General features: G+C 42.2%; 1 protein-coding gene across 1 annotated transcript in view; it reads right to left on the bottom strand.

Annotated features, from left to right (window-relative positions):
* Positions 1 to 591: 591 nt before the first annotated feature.
* Positions 592 to 17,440, bottom strand: part of LOC138370116 (uncharacterized) — a 182,575-nt gene continuing 165,726 nt past the window's right edge. Inside the window, exons 2-4 of the mRNA XM_069334103.1 lie at positions 12,910 to 13,307; positions 2,396 to 2,683; positions 592 to 611 (exon numbers count right to left, since the gene is read on the bottom strand). Coding sequence (XP_069190204.1) covers positions 592 to 611; positions 2,396 to 2,683; positions 12,910 to 13,307 — 706 coding nt within the window. The remainder of the gene's footprint in view (positions 612 to 2,395; positions 2,684 to 12,909; positions 13,308 to 17,440) is intronic.

Raw genomic sequence — 17,440 nt, 5'->3', positions numbered from 1 at the left:
AACAGGATACGTGCCACTGACAACAGGATACGTGCCACTGACAACGAGATACGTGCCACTGACAACAGGATACATGCCACTGACAACGAGATACGTGCCACTGACAACATGATATATGCCACAGGCAACATGATATGTGCCACAGACAACATGATATGTGCCACTGACAACGAGATACGTGCCACTGACAACAGGATACGTGTGTGGAAAATTTGGGGCTTGACTCTATATATTTAAATATTAATATAGTAAAATCAATTACGAAGGACCACCCGCTTTTATAGTAAAGAGGGAAACTGAGAAATTATGATCATTAGAAAATTCCTAGATGAACCAGTAACTATGGATAAAATACTGGAAAATATGATCACTGAAATAATTAATGGGCTGTATAATTAAATGAATAAAAGCCTCAAACACCTACATTGGGGGGGGTATTACTGGAACTCAGTACATCCAGGAACTAGTGTGGTTCGTTCACCAGTCCAATGTATAATAATCTAATCCTTTGAATATTTATAGAGTCATTATCTTTATCTTCAAAAAGAACATAGACTACGAACATGAAATAATTAGTATAATAAACACATGTTAATCCAATGAACAGAGTTCTGCATGTAAAGGAGTACAGATAATAATCAAGGAATACAAAGGAATCTTAGCTTAATGACGATTCCCCAGAAGTTAGTTACGACTCATCTTCTGATTCCCCTGGACTCGTCATGGAACACTGGGAGTTGATTAACATGGGAAATGACAGCTCGGAGAATTCTTCACACACGCTGTAAATCAAATTGGTTTCAGTAGTAACAAATTAAACTACTAGAAATCTATATTCAAGAAAACGAGATTAAACATCAGAAAATAATAACCTGTAGTTTTTTATGGTCGCACGGCGTCACAACAAGCTACCCAGCTATAAACCTACCCCCTATAAGATGCATCAAATAAGGATAAGGATACTTAGCTAATATGGGCACTGTGTAAGTTAAGGCTTGCCGAAATTCGCGTCCTAGGCTCCGGTCTAGCTTATCCTAGATACTGACGCGCTTCACTGGCCGGTCACGTGGAGTTACGTAGAACCAAATTTAACAGGTTCCGTGAATGACACTGACACCAGTGAAGGTATTTTCTGCAAAGGTTCTTCACACCTCACAGTGGCGACTTTCTTCTAGAGGTCTTGATGGCGTCTACCCTGGTGGCTGGGTAATGGCGTCTCGTCGTGAGCGTGTTGTCACGTGTGCTCACGTACGCGTCACCTCGTGCCGACTGGCGTCTTCTCCGCCCCGCTCCGCGTCCCGCGTTTGTTACTCGAATTATTTATTGTGAATATTATCATTTTTCACAGTTGTGATTGAAATGTACGGGTTAGGACGAGTTTATTATTTAGAGGAGTTAAATATTATTATTTGCCAGTTTTATGATAGTAAACGAACAATGGAGATGAATTAAAGTCTCTCCAGGGCATTCACGCGTGACGTTAAATTTACTACTAGATAACAGTTATAACTATAAACGCTCTATTTGGCTTTAGTTAGGGATCAGTTTATCTGTAATTAATTATCACACAGAACACCGTTGTTTATAGAGAATCAAATTCAATTCTCAGACACATTGGATATAAATGTGTTTATTACAATGGAATCTGACGCAATACTGGCGTCGGGTGACGTAAGAATTCTAGCCATATTGTACAGATGTAATTATTAGTACATGCGAACTCTACGTTGGGTTAATTTTACTCACTACAATAATTAGTAGAATTAGTAATAATTAATGAGAATACAACAGTGTTGTATTTAGTGTTGGAAATTTCCAACAACGTGCCATTGACAACAGGATACGTGCCACTGACAACAGGATACGTGCCACTGACAACAGGATACGTGCCACTGACAACAGGATATGTGCAACTGACAACATGATATGTGCCACTGACAATAATGATATGTGCCACTGACAACAGGATACATGCCACTGACAACAGGATACGTGCCACTGACAACAGGATACGTGCCACTGACAACAGGATACGTGCCACTGACAACAGGATGCGTGCCACTGACAACGAGATACGTGCCACTGACAACAGGATACATGCCACTGACAACGAGATACGTGCCACTGACAACAGGATACGTGCCACTGACAACGAGATACGTGCCAGTGACAACAGGATACATGCCACTGACAACGAGATACGTGCCACTGACAACAAGATACGTGCCACTGACAACGAGATACGTGCCACTGACAACAGGATACGTGCCACTTATAACAGGATACGTGCCACTGACAACAGGATACGTGCCACTGACAACAGGATACGTGCCACAGACAAGAGGATATGTGCCACTGATAACAGGATACGTGCCACTGACAACGAGATACGTACCACTGACAACAGGATACATGCCACTGATAACAGGATACGTGCCACTGACAACAGGATACGTGCCACTGACAACGAGATGCGTGCCACTGACAGCGAGATACGTGCCACTGACAACAGGATACGTGCCACTGACAACGAGATACGTACCACTGACAACAGGATACATGCCACTGATAACAGGATACGTGCCACTGACAACAGGATACGTGCCACTGACAACGAGATGCGTGCCACTGACAGCGAGATACGTGCCACTGACAACAGGATGTGGGATATTTGGGTTTGATTCTGATTAATTAATAATTAAAGTAGTAAATTAAATTACGAAGGACCACCCGCTTTTAAAGTAAAGAGGGAAACTGAGAATTTCAGATCATTAGATAAAATTCTAGAAGAAACCAGTGACTACGGATATGACTAGAAAGTATGATCATAAGAATAATTAATGGGCTGTATTATTAAAACCAAACCTCAAACACCTACATTGGGGGGTTATTACTGGAGGTCAGTACGTCCAGGAATCAGTGTGGTTCGTTCACTAATTCTATTAATAATAATCTAATCCTATAATTAATGTAGAATATAATATTATTCATACAAAGAAGAACATGAATATGAGCATAATAATGAATTACAGTAAATCACACATTATGTTGAAAACATTCTGAATGTATCAAATTGCAATGTTATGAGTAAAAGAAATAAGCCTTAGCTGGTAATAGATTCCTTTAGATAACCCTGGCAGTCCTCTTAATCTCCAAGTCTGGTACACCGACGTCTGACACGGTTAACATGGAGAAGACAGCATGAGGAATTCGTCTCTCGAGCTGCAAAATAAATAACTACCAGTAGCAATTGATTTAACTACTCAATACATATTCAAGATTATTGATATCTACAGAGAAATTTCTAATCACCTGTTATTAGGTGTTGTCGTGCCGCGTGACGCGCAATCACCCCGCTATTATTAAACCTGTAAATGATGCATCAAATAAAAGGTACTTAGCTGTGGGCACTGTGTAAGTATTAAGATTGCCGTAATTTCGCATCCCAGGCTCCGGTGAACCTATCCTGGATTGATGCGTTTCAAGTTGGCTGATCACGTGTCGTCAGGAACCAAGTCTAGGGGTCCCTTATTTAACACCAGCACTAGTTGAAGATATTATCTGCAAGGTCGTTCACGCCTCACAGTGGCGGCTTTCATCTGTAGATAGACACACGTGTCCTATTTGCTGGACAATGGCGTCTTTTGTGCGTACGTTAAGCGCAGGTCTGCCTCTCTCCGGTTCCCCACGTGTACGCGCACCGACTCCCTCACCGAGTGAGTATGGCGTCGCGTCCCTCCCCCCACGCCGAGTCGACGTTCATTACACAAATTATTGGCATGAACATTAATATTTCTCGCATTCGCGCTTGAAACTCTAAAGACTGGACGGGTTTATTATTTAGAGGAACGAAATATTATTATTTAACTATTTAAGAATAGTAAAGATACAAGGGAGAGGAATTAATGTCTCCCCATAGCATTCATTGATGACGTTAACACTATCGCGAGGTAGACGGTATAATTCTAACGCTCTATTCGGCTTTTAGTTAGAGAACAATTCGTCTGCAATCAGTTGTCATACAGAATGCCTTAATTATGGAGAATCGTATTTAATTCTCACACAAATTGTATATAATGTGTTTTACTGTAAAGAAATCTGACGCAATACTAGCGTTAGATGACGTGAGAATTCTAGCCTAATGCACAGATGAATTATTAGTACAGGAGAATTCTACGAGTTGTTAATTTTACTTACTACAATATTAATATGATTAGTAATAAGTAATGAGAATACAACAATGTTGTATTCGATGTTGGAAATATCCAACATAACTCCGGGGGGGGATTCCCAGGGTCGCAGTGTACTGTGTTGTACTGACCTATCCCGAAGTAATATTAAGATTAACACATTAGTATGTTAGTATGTTAGTACACACATAACGAACGTCCCGGATTTATCAAGGACTTACAAGAATTTAAGTCTTGTTATTCACATGTCAACTGAAACATGTTTGTAGCCTACACAATATTTATAAATTTAACTCTCCCAATTTAAACTAACAGAATCTACAGTGGTGCGATATCTTGGGTCATAGTGACGTGTAATGTTTCGTTACGCGATATCACATCGTAGTATCAGTACAGTTTCCTTAGGGGGAAATGAAGGAAATTATTCTTCTTCAGAGTTATAATAGGCTCGCAAATTCCGCCTACATTGTTGAGCTGCAGCTCTAGTGGGACGGTTGCTTGGAGGAACAGATTCATTGTCCTCTGAAATTACTGGGGAAGCTGGATTTGGCTGATATTCTTGTTCAGTCAGTTCTAGGGGAACCAGCTTCTCTAAAGTTTTTAGAGTAGTGTTGCCCTTGCATAAGACTTTAACCACTCTTAGGACACCTTGTCGATCTGGGTGGATGGTGACGATTTTTCCTATAGGCCACTCGGACCTTGGTCCATCACTGTCGACTAGTACAAGGTCTCCAGGTTTTAATTGTACCTTATTGTAAGGACTCGAAGCTCCGTAGTGATATTCTCGTAGAGCTGTGAGGTATTCTCGAGTCCACACCTCATTCCACCTGTTGATAACTCTAGAAAGATGTTGGTAGCTTTCCACCAAGTCTCCTCGAGTCACATGGGATGGGTCTACTGGGTCCTCTTCGACTAAGGGGATGAGAGGGCTCAATAGACCTCCATGGATCAAGTGAGAGGGGCTCAGTGGTTCTCTCTGGGTGTAATCATCAGACAGGTAGGTGATCGGGCGGTTATTGACTCGCGCCTCGATTTCTACAACAATAGTTTGGAGTTCTGAGTAACTGACCCTTTGTCGGTGTAACGTTTTCCTTAGACATCTTTTGACTGTGCCTACCATTCGCTCATAGAACCCACCTTGCCAAGGGGCTCTTGGTGCTATGAATTTCCAGTGACATTGTCTTCTTTGTAAGACTGATTGCACTTCAGGGTGGTTCCAGACTTCTCGTAAACAGCTTTCTCCCGCTACAAAATTAGATCCGTTGTCTGATATCATTAATCTAGGACATGATCGACGGGCAGCAAATCTGCGGAAAGCTTGAATGAACGCTTCAGCACTCATGTCTGGGGTGACCTCTAAGTGTACACCTCTGGTTGTAGCACTGGTAAAGAGACAAATGTACGCTTTCACTGGTATATTATCTGGGTTACCAGTGAGGAGTAAGGCTCCTGTATAATCTACTCCAGTTGTTTCGAATGGACGAAGATGAACTACTCGCTCTTCTGGGAGTGGAGGAGGTCCTGGGTAAGGACAGACTCTAGCGTCGTATCTCTTACAGATTACACAAGATTTAATAATGGTCTTAACAGTCTGACGACCTTGAGGAAGCCAGTACTTTTGTCTAAGATCGGTGAGAGTATCTAAAACTCCACCATGTAGGGTACCATATTGATGGTGATGTAAGACAAAAAGTTTAGTTATGATGTGGTGGCGAGGTAAAAGGATTGGGTTCTTAGTGTCTAAGTCAATCTTTGCATGTAGCAAACGTCCTCCACATCGTAGTATGTTATGAGTGTTGACATCGTACCAGATGCCCAGAGATTTAGTGAGTTTATCCGGAAGATTCTCAAATTCGCTTCCGTAAGTCTCTTGCTGCGCCCGTTTAATCCAATAATGAACAGGATTGGGGAATTTGTGTCGTATTCCTATTTTAGAGAGGAAATCAAACACGTGTGCAGTCACTCGTAACAATTTGCTTAAATTAGAATAATGATGAGGATTAATGGCTAATGTTCGCTGAGGCTCTGGGTCCTTCATGGGAGTGGTGATATTGGTCACGATGACTTGTGGCTTTTGTTTGGGCCACTGACCACCAACAAGCCATGAAGGTCCGTTGAACCACAGGGAAGATTTGACAAGTTGTTTTAATGTCAATCCTCTCGACAAATAATCTGCAGGATTGTCCTTAGTAGGGACATGTCTAAACTTATAACCTGCGGATAAATCATGAATCTCCCTGACGCGATTACTGACGTAAGGAGTTTTGTTGTTATTGTTTCTTACCCATTGTAAGACTGCCTCGTTGTCTGACCACACTACAATCTCACCAAAGTGGATATTACTGAGTGTCTTTGCCAGACAATGGGCTAACCTTACTCCCACTAGCAACGCAGTCAATTCCATCTGAGGTAAGGATTTCCTTTTGATGGGAGCAACTCTTGCTTTTGATGTGAGTAAAATTGATTGAGCACTGTTAACTAAATAGGCTACTGCGCCATATGCTTTGCCAGAGGCATCGCAAAAAATGTGCAAATTGGTGGGTAAGTTTGGTCCCGAGGCATTACGTGGAAATTTCAAAACACCTAACTGATTAAAATCCGTTGAGAGTATTTGCCATTTGGCTTGTAACTCACTTGGTAACGGTTCATCCCATCCCATATGTTGTTGCCAGCATTAGGAGTTTGCCCCTTATTAATATAGGACTAAGTAGGCCTAAAGGGTCAAATGGTTGACTGACAAATGAGAGCAGTGTTCTCATGGTAAGGGTGGAGTTATCAGTTTGCACTGACTTGACATTCATTTCGTCAGTGTTGGTGTTCCATTCCACGCCTAGAACCTTTAAGCTACTGGGTACCTGATAATCGGGAAATTCCTTCTCAATTAACTGGTTAAGTAGTTTATTATTTGAGGCCCATGACTGTAGAGGCATATTAGCTCCTAACAGTTCACGGTTAGCCTCATGGTAGATTTCTACCAGATCAGCTTGATCATTAGTTGTCCCCTGGAAATTGTCGACATACAAGTTGTCGCTAATGGTTGCCTTATAAGGGCTGTCTGATTTCCTCAAATGCGTGTCTAATGTGGCTTGCAAAAGAAACGGTGAGGATGTAGCACCAAATAATACAGAGGCGAACCGATAGGTGATTATTTCACTGTTAGGATCCAGTGGATCCTTGTACCAGAGGAATTTTGTGTAGTCACGATCTTCCTCCTGCAAACCTACTCGGAGAAAGGCTTTGCTGATGTCAGCAGTGTAGGCAAAAATGCCTGTACGAAATCGTAACAATACGTCATGTAGCCTTTGTGTTAGGCTAGGTCCCGTTTGGAGACATTCATTTAGAGACACACTATCAGGCTTTACTTTAGCACTGCAATTAAAGACAATACGAATAGGTGTTGTCAGTGAGTCTTTCACCACAGCATGGTGAGGTAAATAATGACCTGCTTTTCGGTCATCGTGTTCCACAACTTCAATGAACTTATTGTTAAGTTGTTGTTGGATAAGTTGGTGATACATGGTTAATTTCTCTGGCTGCTTCTGCAGTCGTGTTAATTGAGACCGCAATTGTGAGGCTGCCATAAAATAATTCACTGGAAGTTGGGGATGATCTAACTTCCATGGGAGTCTTACCCAGTATTGTTTATTTGAGTAGACAACCGTATCCAGATATTGCTGGTAAGTCCATGTATCATCAGGACTTGGTTGCTCAGGGATGATGCCTAACGTATCTAGATCCCACAAACGATGTATTGGTGGGTCAGACTCAATGTCCTCGGCTATTTCCCTGAAGCGTAGGGGTGACTGCTCTAAGCCTAGTCACGCCACAATTACATTATTGGTTTGTTGGTTTGTGGGCGCTGGACCTTGTCTGAAAAGCACGGGTCCTGTGAGCAATTTGCCCCCTGTGGACGACAACAAATTCATACCATGTTGCCTAGTGCATCCAGTGATAAACTTGTAATAATGATCCGCGCCTATTAATATTCCAATATCTGTGAGACAATCGGAATTTATTTTATGATCCGCTAGCCTCATGCGGTTTCGCTTAAGGTGTCTCGCAGTTCGAGCTAATCCTGTGACTTGTAAGTCCGTAGGAATTTTATCTACGACCACAGCATGAATTGGGCTGGCAGAGGATCCTAATCTAACTAGTAATTTGACTACCTTGTAGTCACGTGGTCCACTATTTGATAGGAAACCAGAAATGTTTAACTTCACACTTTTGGTAGGTTTTAAATTTAAATCATCCACCAACTGTTGTGTGATGAAAGTTTTTTGGGAACCTTGGTCAAAGAGACCTCTACTGTTAATTCTAGATCTTCGGTTTATTAATTTAAGCTGAGCAGTAGGCAAGGTAGTACTGTTGCCTGACTCAGCAGCGAGTACATTCACTTCGTGATGTACCTTACAATATTGCACTGATGTAGAATTAGTAAAATTCTCTCCAATGGGCATAGTTGGTGTAGGAGATTTCCTACATAAGGCGTAGTGGTGTACACCCTGTTTACAACGGTTGCAAGTACGTAGTGGTACTGCACATTTCTTGGGATCATGAGAACCCATACATTTAGTGCATTTGTGCAATTCCTGTAACCTTTTAACTCTAGCATTATACGTAGGATAAGCAGAGCATTGATAAGTGGTGTGTTCCTGATTGCAGAACAGACACTTTCTTTGATTAATAGACCGAGTCTCTTTAGTAGACAAGTCATGAGTTATCTCTGTAGGAGATACTGAATATGTACCTACATTTCCACTTCTTTTCCTGGTGGATGGAGTAGGTTTGGATTTATATTTATTAGACTTACTTGGAGTCTGTTTAGGTTTGACTGAATTATCAGTATTAATTGGTTTGGACTCAGGTTTAATTTTGTCATGAGTCTTTAACCTATTAACTGTGATCCTCAACCCCTCGAAAATCTGATCGAGAGTAAGAAACTCAGTATTATAATGTGAGCAGAGCTCTGTCAAGACATTCCGAGGTAATTTCCTCTGTAACAATAGCTTGATAGACCATTCAGAACTAGGTATATTAACCTTGGTACCTAAGGCCTTTACTAGAGACTCTACTTCTAGTCTGAAGCTTTGAAGTGACTCTGGTCTACTGTTTGGTGCATTCAGATCTAGCAATTGATAATAAAGGGTAGCTATACTTAACTCTTTGTTGCAATAGTTCAACTTCAGGAGTTTTATAGCTTCCTCATAATTACTCTCATCAAGAGTAAGGTTATGTATGACCTTTTTAGCCTCTCCTGTGAGAAGACTGAGTAGGTATGAAAATTTAGAAACCTTGTCTAGAGACTGTTTCTTATGGATGTGAACTTCAAAGGAAGTCCAAAAATTGTCCCAATTTTCTGTATCTAATCCTGAAAAGGTGGGCAAGTCTAGAGTAGGTAAACGAACCTCAGGTAAGTGATTATTGAAGTGAGACCCAGTGTTGCTGGCATTAGATCCAGACTGTTTGGCTAATTTAGAAAGCCTGAAAATTTTATCATGAGTCTCCTCTTCATATTGGGAGATGTCGTTTACTATTTGACTTACTTCATCAGGATCAATTTCTACAGTATTTAGCAGAGCAAGATAAGATTGACCTGCAGTTCTGACTTGATCAAACTTCAGATCAGCCAATCTAACTGTTGACTCTAAGTGATAAGAGTCAATGGGATTATCTTTAGTTAAGTCATCAGCCTTATTGATTAATCTGGTCAAGTGACCTTTAAGGCCAATGTAGGTTCTCCTCAATTGTTCAGGAGTAGCCATGTTGGGCTTAGGTTCAAACTTCACAGTGTTAGGGTATGTATTACTAATGAAGCTTGGATACTTGTTCATTAGTGAACAGGTAACATTAATTGTAGCCTAAATTAAAATGACTACTTTATGGTTTACCTCACTTGAGGTTGAATGTACCTACCTACCTAACAACAAATAGCTAGATATTTTGTGTACTGTCTGAACTCCACCATTAGTTCTCGTCCGGTTAGCTCATCCTTATCAACATCAGAGTTAATGGAGATAATCCAGCAATACACAAAATAGATACACAAAATAATGTATACAAGAGAAATATTATGGAGATACTCCAATCAGAGTTATCTCAAAAATTTATCCCACCCTGTAGAGGGTCAGCACAATAATGTAATATATACACAACACTGACTAGTTTTAGATCTAGTCATAATAATTCCTAGCTAAGAACTATAAAATTATTTAGTCTGGGCTTGTACCAAATTCAGCACAATCTCAGCCTAAATTCTACCTAATAACATGGGTAAAGATTATTGTGGTGCAATAAGGTAAATATAGTTGTGCTGTATTTTTGGGTTTTTTGTTTTATAAGAGTGCTCTTGCACACACAGGTGAATAATTATGTACAGTTAAGTTTGGCTTGCTAGCCACAGCCTTTTGTGATGGTTGATGGTGTTAATTAACTTGTCAACCACATGCAACCTAGATTCCCCTGACAAATGTACACCGTCTCTGGTCAGGTTCTGTCTGTAAGGTCTGGCTGTAAATTGTATATATGTGGCATCCAATCTCACTCGTTTTTTCAGCCTGAAATTTATGTACTTAGCAGCTCTCAGGTAGTATTCCGGAGTTACTCCCCAACGATTATCTTGGCTAGGTTGGCGAGGCTCCACTAATGTGAATACTACTGATTCACTGATGAGCTTGAAAGAAGAAATTATGTTTTTGAGGTGTTTGATCACCTCGGCTGGATGACGAGTGGGGTGGATGTCATTACCACCTAAGTATATGATAGTTAGGTGGTGAGGCCACTCTAACGCAGGTGTTAGGGTGGTGTTATTGTAAAAGTTGTGAGCTGTTGCTCCTGGTGACCTAAAGATTCTCACCTCGGTGTGAGGTATAGGTCTAAGTGTTGTGGGTAATTGGCTATGACCCACTAAAGCCACTTTATACATGAGATAAAAGTAGCAATATGTTAGTGTGATCTAGGCTAACTGATGTGTTACAATGTTAGTTGACACAATTGATTAAATAGTTAGTCTAGCTTCTATCACACAAGGATTAGTTATTAATGGTTAATATTTTAATTATAAATTTAATGCCTATCCGGTTCGAAAAGGACCATAATGTGGGATATTTGGGTTTGATTCTGATTAATTAATAATTAAAGTAGTAAATTAAATTACGAAGGACCACCCGCTTTTAAAGTAAAGAGGGAAACTGAGAATTTCAGATCATTAGATAAAATTCTAGAAGAAACCAGTGACTACGGATATGACTAGAAAGTATGATCATAAGAATAATTAATGGGCTGTATTATTAAAACCAAACCTCAAACACCTACATTGGGGGGTTATTACTGGAGGTCAGTACGTCCAGGAATCAGTGTGGTTCGTTCACTAATTCTATTAATAATAATCTAATCCTATAATTAATGTAGAATATAATATTATTCATACAAAGAAGAACATGAATATGAGCATAATAATGAATTACAGTAAATCACACATTATGTTGAAAACATTCTGAATGTATCAAATTGCAATGTTATGAGTAAAAGAAATAAGCCTTAGCTGGTAATAGATTCCTTTAGATAACCCTGGCAGTCCTCTTAATCTCCAAGTCTGGTACACCGACGTCTGACACGGTTAACATGGAGAAGACAGCATGAGGAATTCGTCTCTCGAGCTGCAAAATAAATAACTACCAGTAGCAATTGATTTAACTACTCAATACATATTCAAGATTATTGATATCTACAGAGAAATTTCTAATCACCTGTTATTAGGTGTTGTCGTGCCGCGTGACGCGCAATCACCCCGCTATTATTAAACCTGTAAATGATGCATCAAATAAAAGGTACTTAGCTGTGGGCACTGTGTAAGTATTAAGATTGCCGTAATTTCGCATCCCAGGCTCCGGTGAACCTATCCTGGATTGATGCGTTTCAAGTTGGCTGATCACGTGTCGTCAGGAACCAAGTCTAGGGGTCCCTTATTTAACACCAGCACTAGTTGAAGATATTATCTGCAAGGTCGTTCACGCCTCACAGTGGCGGCTTTCATCTGTAGATAGACACACGTGTCCTATTTGCTGGACAATGGCGTCTTTTGTGCGTACGTTAAGCGCAGGTCTGCCTCTCTCCGGTTCCCCACGTGTACGCGCACCGACTCCCTCACCGAGTGAGTATGGCGTCGCGTCCCTCCCCCCACGCCGAGTCGACGTTCATTACACAAATTATTGGCATGAACATTAATATTTCTCGCATTCGCGCTTGAAACTCTAAAGACTGGACGGGTTTATTATTTAGAGGAACGAAATATTATTATTTAACTATTTAAGAATAGTAAAGATACAAGGGAGAGGAATTAATGTCTCCCCATAGCATTCATTGATGACGTTAACACTATCGCGAGGTAGACGGTATAATTCTAACGCTCTATTCGGCTTTTAGTTAGAGAACAATTCGTCTGCAATCAGTTGTCATACAGAATGCCTTAATTATGGAGAATCGTATTTAATTCTCACACAAATTGTATATAATGTGTTTTACTGTAAAGAAATCTGACGCAATACTAGCGTTAGATGACGTGAGAATTCTAGCCTAATGCACAGATGAATTATTAGTACAGGAGAATTCTACGAGTTGTTAATTTTACTTACTACAATATTAATATGATTAGTAATAAGTAATGAGAATACAACAATGTTGTATTCGATGTTGGAAATATCCAACACAGGATACGTGTCACTGACAACAGGATACGTGCCACTGACAACAGGATACGTGCCACTGACAACAGGATACGTGCCACTGACAATAGGATACGAGCCACTGACAACAGGATACGTGCCACTGACAACAGGATACGTGCCACTGACAACAGGATACGTGCCACTGACAACAGGATACGTGCCACTGACAATAGGATACGAGCCACTGACAACAGGATACGTGCCACTGACAACAGGATACGTGCCACTGACAACAGGATACATGCCACTGACAATGAGATACGTGCTACTGACAACAGGATACGTGCCACTGACAACAGGATACATGCCACTGACAATGAGATACGAGCCACTGACAACAGGATACGTGCCACTGACAACAGGATACGTGCTACTGACAACAGGATACGTGCCACTGACAATGAGATACGTGCTACTGACAACAGGGTACGTGCCACTGACAACAGGATACGTGCTACTGACAACAGGATACGTGCCACTGACAACAGGATACGTGCCACTGACAACAGGATACGTGCCACTGACAATAGGATACGAGCCACTGACAACAGGATACGTGCCACTGACAACCGGATACGTGCCACTGACAACAGGATACGTGCCACTGACAATGAGATACGTGCCACTGACAATAGGATACGTGCTACTGACAACAGGATACGTGCCACTGACAATGAGATACGTGCTACTGACAACAGGATACGTGCCGCTGACAATGAGATACGTGCCACTGACAACAGGATACGTGCCACTGACAACAGGATACGTGCCACTGACAACAGGATACGTGCCACTGACAACAGGATACGTGCCACTGACAACAGGATACGTGCCACTGACAATAGGATACGTGCCACTGACAACGAGATACGTGCCACTGACAACAGGATACGTGCCACTGACAACAAGATACGTGCCGCTGACATCAGGATACGTGCCACTGACAACAGGATACGTGCCACTAAAGATGTTCTTCCGGTATGCAAAATATTCCAAGATGTTTGGAAGGGTTCCCAGGGTCAGTATCGACCTTGCCCAACATTCAAGACTTGGTTGCCAGAGATTTCTCGCTAAAAAGCTTTCGTGTGAAGGATGGAGGCAATTTTTACGAGGTCGGAAAGTAAGACCTTTGGTATAGGACATTAGGGCGGTCAATTTTCAAAGTGGGCGCCCACGAGAAGCGTATACTGCTTCAGCTGCTCCCTGTATCTGTTTATACTGTGTTGTGTAGGAAATGGTTTATTCGACAGTGTGTGAGTCTGTACTTATCTATTTGTACTCACCTATTTGTGCCTGCAGGATCGAGCATTGACTCTTGGATCCCGCCTTTCGAACTATCGGTTGTTTACGGCAATGACTCCGGTCCTATTTCCCTTTCATACCTAGTTTTAAAATTATGAATAGAATATGCTTCCACAACCTTTGTGTGTGTGTGTGTGTGTGTGTGTGTGTGTGTGTGTGTGTGTGTGTGTGTGTGTGTGTGTGTGTGTGTGTGTGTGTGTGTGTGTGTGTGTGTGTGTGTGTGTGTGTGTATGTGTGTGAAAGTGTGTGTGTGTGTGTGTGAGTGTGCTTGTGTTTGTTTGTTTGTGTGTGTGTGTGTGTGTGTATTCACCTAGTTGTATTCACCTAGTTGTGTTTGCGGGGGTTGAGCTTTGCTCTTTCGGCCCGCCTCTCAACTGTCAACTGTTTACTAACTACACTAACTACTTTTTTTTTCACACCACACACACACACACACACACACACACACACACACACACACACACACACACACACACACACACACACACACACACACACACACACACACACACACACACACACACACACACACACACACACACTCATACACACACAAAAAAAAATGTCGGTGAACGACCAAGTGACAAGACTAAGGAAGACAGAGGGGGCATATACTGAAAGTGACAAGGAAATCTGTGAGGCACTGAATGCCAGTTTCCATGGAGTGTTCACTACCGAGCCTGAGCAGCTCCCATTGTTGGAAGGGGTTACCCTAGATGAAAGACTATCAGATATAGAGGTGACAGCAGAGGAGGTAATGAAACAGTTGACAACTCTAGATGCAACTAAAGCAGTTGGACCAGACAAAGTATCACCGTGGATACTAAAAGAAGCAGCACAGGCCCTCAGCGTGCCTCTGGCAATGATCTTTAATGAGTCACTTATGTCAGGAGAATTGCCCAGTTGCTGGAAGAAGGCAAATGTTGTGCCGATCTTCAAGAAAGGAGATAGGGAGGAGGCACTTAACTACAGACCTGAATCACTGACAAGCATCCCCTGTAAAATACTGGAAAGAATAATTAGGCTGCGACTGGTTGCATACCTGGAGAACATTAGGTTTGTGAACAAACATCAACATGGGTTCTGGACAGGGAAATCGTGCCTAACAAACCTTCTGGAATTCTATGATAAAATAACGAGGATAAGACAGGACAGAGATGGTTGGGCAGACTGCATATTTCTGGACTGCCAAAAAGCCTTTGATACAGTACCGCACATGAGACTGCTGTTCAAGCTCGAGAGGCAGGCGGGGGTGGGGGGAAAGGTCCTAGAATGGATAAGGAACTACCTAACAGGAAGGAGCCAAAGAGTTACGGTAAGGGGCGAGAAGTCGGACTGGCGAACAGTAACAAGTGGAGTACCACAAGGATCGGTGCTGGGACCAATTCTATTTCTTGTATATGTTAACGACATGTTTACAGGCGTAGAGTCCTACATGTCGATGTTTGCGGATGATGCAAAGTTGATGAGAAGAGTTGTGACAGATGAGGATTGCAGGATCCTCCAAGAGGACCTGAACAGATTGCAGAGATGGTCAGAGAAATGGCTACTAGAATTCAACACGAGCAAATGTAAAGTTATGGAAATGGGACTAGGAGATAGGAGACCAAAGGGACAGTACACAATGAAGGGGAAAAGCCTACCTGTAACGACGCGTGAAAGAGACCTGGGGGTGGACGTAACACCTAATCTATCTCCTGAGGCACATATTAATAGGATAACGACAGCAGCGTACTCTACACTGGCAAAAGTTAGAACATCATTCAGAAACCTAAGTAATGAGGCATTTAGGGCGCTTTACACTGCCTACGTAAGGCCAGTCTTAGAGTATGCCGCCTCATCATGGAGTCCCCATCTGAAGAAGCATATAATGAAACTGGAAAAGGTTCAGAGGTTTGCAACGAGACTCGTCCCAGAGCTACGAGGGATGGGGTATGAAGAGCGCCTGAGGGAACTGTGCCTTACGACACTAGAAAGAAGAAGGGAGAGGGGGGACATGATAGGAACGTATAAGATACTCAGAGGAATTGACAGAGTGGACATAGACGAAATGTTCACACGGAATAGTAACAGAACGAGAGGACATGGATGGAAGCTTGAAACTCAGATGAGTCACAGAGATGTTAGGAAGTTTTCTTTTAGCGTGAGAGTAGTGGGGAAATGGAATGCACTTCAGGAACAGGTTGTGGAAGCAAATACTATTCATAATTTTAAAACCAGGTATGATAGGGAAATGGGACAGGAGTCATTGCTGTAAACAACCGATGCTCGAAAGGCGGGATCCAAGAGTCAATGCTCGATCCTGCAGACACAACTAGGTGAGTACAACTAGGTGAGTACACACACACACACACACACACACAGGAAGCAGCCCGTGACAGCTGACTAACTCCCAGGTACCTATTTACTGCTAGGTAACAGGGGCATTCAGGGTGAAAGAAACTTTGCCCATTTGTTTCTGCCTCGTGTGGGAATCGAACCCGCGCCACAGAATTACGAGCCCTGCGCGCTATCCACCAGGCTACGAGGCCCCCCCGTATCCTGGGCCCCGTAATGTGTGTACTGTGTACTCACCTAGTTGTACTCACCTAGTTGTGTTTGCGGGGGTTCAGCTCTGGCTCTTTGGTCCCGCCTCTCAACCGTCAATCAACAGGTGTACAGATTCCTGAGCCTATCGGGCTCTGTCATATCTACCCTTGAAACTGTGTATGGAGTCAGCCTCCACCACATCACCCCCTAATGCATTCCATTTGTCAACCACTCTGACACTAAAAAAGTTCTTTCTAATATCTCTGTGGCTCATTTGGGCACTCAGTTTCCACCTGTGTCCCCTTGTGCGTGTTCCCCTTGTGTTAAATAGACTGTCTTTATCTACCCTATCAATTCCCTTCAGAATCTTGAATGTGGTGATCATGTCCCCCCTAACTCTTCTGTCTTCCAGCGAAGTGAGGTTTAATTCCCGTAGTCTCTCCTCGTAGCTCATACCTCTCAGCTCGGGTACTAGTCTGGTGGCAAACCTTTGAACCTTTTCCAGTTTAGTCTTATCCTTGACTAGATATGGACTCCATGCTGGGGCTGCATACTCCAGGATTGGCCTGACATATGTGGTATACAAAGTTCTGAATGATTCTTTACACAAATTTCTGAATGCTGTTCGTATGTTGGCCAGCCTGGCATATGCCGCTGATGTTATCCGCTTGATATGTGCTGCAGGAGACAGGTCTG

The sequence above is a fragment of the Procambarus clarkii genome, chromosome 31 (genome assembly GCF_040958095.1).
Source record: "Procambarus clarkii isolate CNS0578487 chromosome 31, FALCON_Pclarkii_2.0, whole genome shotgun sequence".
NCBI lineage: Eukaryota > Metazoa > Arthropoda > Malacostraca > Decapoda > Cambaridae > Procambarus > Procambarus clarkii.
The sequence above is the reverse complement of the archived record's forward strand: the minus strand, read 5'-3'. Positions and strand labels throughout refer to the sequence as shown.